At 42.1% G+C, this 6,215-nt stretch overlaps 1 protein-coding gene across 1 annotated transcript; it reads right to left on the bottom strand.

Annotated features, from left to right (window-relative positions):
- Window positions 1-221: 221 nt before the first annotated feature.
- Window positions 222-2,777, bottom strand: LOC130115218 (lathosterol oxidase-like). Its single transcript, XM_056282836.1, has 5 exons — window positions 2,568-2,777; window positions 1,888-2,020; window positions 1,112-1,212; window positions 686-814; window positions 222-488 (listed from the first exon to the last, which is right to left on the bottom strand). Exons 1-5 carry the CDS (start codon window positions 2,775-2,777, stop codon window positions 222-224), a joined length of 840 nt encoding a protein of 279 aa, XP_056138811.1.
- Between the last annotated feature and the right edge of the window lie 3,438 nt (window positions 2,778-6,215).

The raw sequence follows: 6,215 nt of genomic DNA, 5'->3' as shown, positions 1-6,215 counted from the left end.
AGGTGTCATTGGTGTTGTTTGTTAATGGGTGTTATAAGGTATTTAAGTCTTCAATCCATCCCCAACCCTAAGAACAAATCAACCCTGCACAGTCAATATCTACATCAAAACTATTATCAAACCCAAATGATGTCATGTTACTATCTGTGATGACACAGCCAAAGTCAAGCACTTTATCTGTAACCTTTCTTGTAGGAGCGGATCTGATTTCAGTTGTATCATCAATGCAGCTTTCCTTCTGCTGTATGTTTGCTGATGTGGTCGTGTGGTCCCCTCCCGAGGAGGGCTGAAGGATGTCTGTATGAACCCCCTACACGATCCCAGAGGGTGAAGTATTGCCCATAGTTGTAGTTGAAATAGAGGTGATGGTCTACATGGTGGGCAGCGCCATTGATCAACTCTATCAGAGGACCAGGGATGTGGTAGTCACCGTCATGTATGGAAATGGTCCAAACGTTGACAAAGACAAACAGCCAGAGGTAGATCACCTTGAGGGGGATATGGACTAGTTAGATGGGTCAACGGTGTATTGTTAATCATGTTGATGATGCATCCTTTGTTTAGACTGTTATGAGTAATACATGTAGTTATAAGAAAGTCCAATGTGTTGATGCTTTGCTGTATCTTTATTCCATAGAAGTTGTTATTGAAACAAAATGATGAGGATTGAGAAGTCGAGAACTACCTTGTGGAGGGGGAAGAGGAAAGGGTAAACATGGTAAGGTAGACTCTGCAGAAAACCATCCAAGGGGTGGAAGGCGTGGCTGGCAAAAGGCGTTGGGATCTTGAAGATATGGTGTTGCTTATGCAAGTGCTAGGGGAAAGGGGTTAATGACAAAAGTTATTTGCTTTCATTTGAACCTGTGTCCATTTTCAGGACTTCAGCAAAATCAAATCAGGTCAAAGGAGAGTACAGTAGAACATCACTGTCCTGAAATCAGATCTGAATTACCAGTTCAATCAGTCACTCATAATTTGAAACTAAAACTTTTTTTCAGGCCTGCTGAGAAACAAAATTGACATCTGACTCAAAGAATCTTATATTATGACATATATCCACTCTCAGACACACATTCACACAGACTCTATTATATGTTTCATGCCAGCTTACCTTATATATATTTTTATGATGCATGGCCCTGTGTATCCAGTAGATACATGTATCAGTAAAGAACAGGAAGCCCACAATGCTAAGAAACAACCCAGCCCAGCCTAAAAAGCAACAACATGGTCAGTTTGCAACCCATTTTATCATTTGAGAGATGTTTAAATCAAGGCTGGGTTCAATTCAACTTCAGTTTTTCACACACAGGTTTTGAAAAGAGATATTCGATGCTACCCCCCCTTTCTCCCCAATTGTACCTGTCCAATTACCCCACTCTTCTGAGCCATCCTGGTCACTGCTCCACCCCTTCTGCCAACCCGAGGAGGGCTGCAGACTACCACATGCCTCCTCTGATACATGTGGAGTCGCCAGCCGCTTCTTTTCACCTGACAGTGAGAAGTTTCACCAGGGAGACGGTAGCAAGTGGGAGAATCATGCTATTCCTCCCAGTGTCCCCTCCCCCTGAGCAGGCACCCCGACAGACCAGAAAAGGTGCTAGTGCAGCGACCAGAGCACATACCCACATCCGGCTTCCCACTGGCAGACATGGTAAATTGTGTTTGTAGGGATACTCGACCAAGCCGGTGGTAACATGGGGATTCGAACAGGCGAGCCCCGTGTTGGTAGGCAACGGAATAGACCGCCACGCTACCCGGACGATGATTTCATGCTCTTTTGTCAGTAATTTAATTGTGGTTTCTATTTCAATTCTGAATTAAGTGCATTGAAAGTCGATTCACTCTAGTCTTGGTGTTTGTGCAGCTGAATGTGTGTTCTCTCACCCATGGGGGATTCGCTGACATTGTCAAAAAGTTTACTGTAGCCCCTGATTTCAGCAAAGAAGATTGCCACGGTGGGGAAGCTCATCCAGAAAATGGAGACTATGCCTAGTTTGATTTCTCTTTGCACTTGGTTCTGTTGTTACATTAGAGTAGAGACTTGAGTTAGTGTCTTTGAATCATAATTATAGTATATTAGTACACAGAGTCACCTTTTGTTTTCAAAGCCCTGTCAATAAAGATGAGCAGTCTAGATCAGCACTGATCTGGGATCCTGATCCACTTGTATACTCATTGCTATCAATACTAGAATTATGCACTCAACAGGGATCAGCATAATGTGCTTTTTTTCCTACACAATGCATGCTATATCACTAGATCAAAATGATGCAAACGCACAGTTTGCTGATTCAAATTCTTAACACTATCTGCAATAAACACAGTACATCAAGATGGTCAGCAGTGACCTGGAAAGACTGGTTGACATAAAGCCAAGAAGTTACTATCTTCAGGCACTAGTGTCTTCCTAATGCCTCTCAGGGTGCAAGTACTATCAGGACAACATTTACAAAGGGAGATCAGCCGTTTTTATGACCGCACATTTAATTTTTTCTGCCCTTACACTAGTCCAGACATTGTGTGAATTCAGGCCCTCAGTCTAAGCTGCTAGATAAACAACCTACCTCAACAAACTGCGGATGCTTCATGAGCTTATGGTCAAAAATTAAGTAAAAATTAAGGGCACCAAAGACCAGGTAAATGAGTTCTGCTCCCAGGTTCGTCACAAGCAGAAGGCTGATTATTTTACGCAGTTCCTCGTCCTCTGGCCACGTGGCTGGGTACATGTATGGGGTGAAGACATAATAATCGGCCATGTTCAGCACAACATCCATGGTAAAAATCTGTAAAGTACAAAGAAGTGGAGAGCAGGGAAATTATGAACCTATTCCTTAGCTACAATGACCTACAGATATTGGTATGGATGGAAACAAATGCACTCTGACATAAAAAAAGAAGAAAAAATAAATCAAAACGTTAAAAGGTGGCTTTTCTTATCAAGTCCTGTCAATCAACACTACTTAACTATTGACTTTCATTGGATTTTGGTGAGTATTTTTTTCTCATTTATTCAGAATGTAAATTGAGAGATGAACAAATCCCTGTCCAAGACAGTGCAGTGCATTTACCCAGAGAAAGGAAAGGAGAAGAAGAAAACCCCAGAAAGTTGAATCAGTTGATCTAGACACAAAGTTTAGCGGGAGAAACACTTCATCACTCATTTGAGGCTTTTATACCTGGCATTAACATGTGTCTTGGGGGATCCGATCACAAGTTAACAGCTCTAGATATGTACAGGTGTGAATGCACCCAATGCATCCTCAATGCGTGTTGAGATCCGATTGCTCAGGCCACATTCAGAGGTGGCTTGGGATGCATTTGTCCACATCGCATTTGAATTGTAAATGCACGTGTCCCAGGCCACATTGATGGATTCCCTACTCAACTGACAAGGATGTAAGTTAACTAAGTGCTCACCAAAGCTTCTTCTGGGTTTATTTTTAAACATTTTTTTTATTAATCTCTCTGTAATTTCTGACCAACATCCGATCCACATCTGTAGAAGAGCCTGCGTCTACTTGCACATTCAAGTTCAACTTCAGGTTCAACTTCTTTTATCCACCACAACACAAAGCCAGGCCCTCTCAAACCCACTGGAATAATTGAATAATCTGAGCCTGAACCGACGTGATAGGGTCGAACCTGACAGGATCCAGGTTGAGAATTACAAACTTTAATGTTCAGACATTTATATTTTCCCCACATAATGAGTTTTAAGAATTAGCTTAAAATTTTGTTGTGTATTTTGAGCACAAAATGAAAGAAGGCAAACAATCAGAGCCTGACGCCCTTAATTCATTCAGTTAATTTTCCTCATCAGATTCACTGGACAACAAACTTTTTCAAACATTTTGCTTCCTGAAAAAGAAACAAGAGACAATGTCAAGTTGAACACAAAAATACAAACCCCAATTCCAATGAAGTTGGGACGTTGTGTAAAATGTGAATAAAAACAGAATACAATGATTTGCAAATCCTTTTCGACCTATATGCAACTGAACACACTACAAAGACAATATATTTAATGTTCAAACTGATAAACTTCATTGTTTTTTGCAAATATTCACTCATTTTGAATTTGATGCTTGCAACACGTTCAAAAAAAGCTGGGACAGGGCCAACAAAAGACTGGGAAAGTTGAGGAATGCTCAAAAAACACCTGTTTGGAACGTTCCACAGGTGAACAGGTTAATTGGAAACAGGTGACTGTCATGATTGGGTAGAAAAGGAGCATCCCCGAAGTAGTTCACAAGCAAGGATGGGGTGAGGTTCACTACTTTGTGAACAACTGCGTGAGCAAATAGTCCAACAGTTTAAGAACAACGTTTCTCAACATACAATTGCAAGGAATTTAGGGATTTCATCATCTACAGTCCATAATATCATCAAAAGATTCAGAGAATCCGGAGAAATCTCTGCACGTAAGCGGCAAGGCCGAAAACCAACATTGAATGCCCGTGACCTTCGACCCCTCAGGCGGCACTGCATTAAAAACCGACATCATTCTGTAAAGGATATTACCACGTGGGCTCAGGAACACTTGGAAAAACCATTGTCAGTTAACACAGTTCGTCTCTACATCTACAAGTGCAAGTTAAAACTCTACCATGCAAAGTGATAGCCATATATCAACAACACCCAGAAACGCTGCCAGCTTCTCTGGGCCCGAGTTCATCTGAAATGGACTGACGCAAAGTGGAAAAGTGTGGTGTGGTCTGACGAGTCCACATTTCAAATTGTTTTTGGAAATCATGGACATCGTGTCCTCCGGGCTAAAGAGGAAAAGGACCATCCAGATTGTTATCAGAGCAAAGTTCAAAAGCCAGCATCTGTGATGGTATGAGGGTGTGTTAGTGTCCATGGCATGGGTAACTTGCACGTCTGTGAAGGTACCATTAATGCTGAAAGGTACATACAGGTTTTGGAGCAACATATGCTGCCATCCATGCGACGTCTTTTTCAGGGACGTCCCTGCTTATTTCAGCAAGCGTGGCTTTGTAGTAAAAGAGTGCAGGTACTAGACTGGCCTGCCTGCAGTCCAGACCTGTCTCTCATTGAAAATGTGTAGTGCATTATGAAGTGCAAAATATGACAACGGAGACCCCGGACTGTTGAGCAACTGAAGTCGTACATCAAGCAAGAATGGGAAAGAATTCCACCTACAGAGCTTCAACAATTAATGTCCTCATTTCCCAAATGCTTATGTGGCAGGGTGTAAAATGCTAGCTGGGAAAGAGTACACTGAAAGGCATAACCAAGTGGCTGGGATAGTGTACAGGAATAGCTGTATGAAATACAGACTGGAAGTCCCCAAGTCCAAATGGGAGACACCTCCAAAGGTGGTTAAGAATGGTTGAACTAAGATCCTGTGGGACTTCCAATTCCAGACTGACAAGCAGGTGCTGGCTAACCAACTAGACATTTTGGTGGTCAACAAGGAACAGAAGACAGCAGTAGTGATCAATGTAGCAATCCCGAGCGATAGCAACATCAGGAAGAAACAGCATGAGAAGCTTGAGAAATACCAAGGGCTTAGGGAAGAGCTAGATCGGATGTAGAAGGTGAAATCCACAGTAGTCCCAGTGGTAATAGAAGCACTAGTGGGTGTGACCCCTAAACTGGGAGAATGGCTCCAGCACATTCCAGGAACAACATCTGAGGGCTCTGTCCAGAAGAGTGTGGTTCCAGGAACAGCTAAGATACTGCGCAGAACCATCAAACTCCCAGACCTCTGGTAGAGGACCTGAGCTTGAAGAAGACACACACCACCTGAAAAAGTGTGAGAGGGAGAATTTTATATTTAAATATATATACAGTGCTGCTTGAAAGTTTGTGAACCCTCCAGACATGGTCACTGTTTTTGTAAAAAAAATTAAAATAAGCTTATTACACATACATCCAAATCCCAATTTGTAAAGCACACCTTCCAAATAATGGACACACACACAAAAAGAGATATATTTTCATTATTTAATTCAACAAAGGTAGTTTATTTCACAAAAACGGAAAATTTAACATGTGCAAAAGTATGTGAACCCTTGTATTAGTAGCTTGTGGCGCCTCCTTTTGCAGCCATTACTTCAACCAAACGTCTTCTGTAACCACTAACCAGTCTCTCGCATCTGCTTATGGGCTTTTTGCCCACTCCTCCTTGCAGAACTCAGCCAGTTGAGAGAGGTTGGAGGGACATCTGGTATGTGCCAACTTCTTCA

The sequence above is a fragment of the Lampris incognitus genome, chromosome 7 (assembly GCF_029633865.1).
Source record: "Lampris incognitus isolate fLamInc1 chromosome 7, fLamInc1.hap2, whole genome shotgun sequence".
Taxonomy (NCBI): domain Eukaryota; kingdom Metazoa; phylum Chordata; class Actinopteri; order Lampriformes; family Lampridae; genus Lampris; species Lampris incognitus.
Note: the sequence above shows the minus strand (reverse complement) of the source record. Positions and strands in the feature narration are given on the sequence as shown.

Coding starts and splice junctions, on each gene's coding strand:
- LOC130115218 (XM_056282836.1), bottom strand. CDS start 2,777: ATGGATGTTGTGCTGAACATGGCCGATTATTATGTCTTCACCCCATAC. Junction 2,021..2,567: donor AGCATCCGCAGTTTGTTGAG/GTAGGTTGTTTA, acceptor ATGTAACAACAG/AACCAAGTGCAAAGAGAAAT. Junction 489..685: donor TCCTCTTCCCCCTCCACAAG/GTAGTTCTCGAC, acceptor ATCCCCCTCAAG/GTGATCTACCTCTGGCTGTT.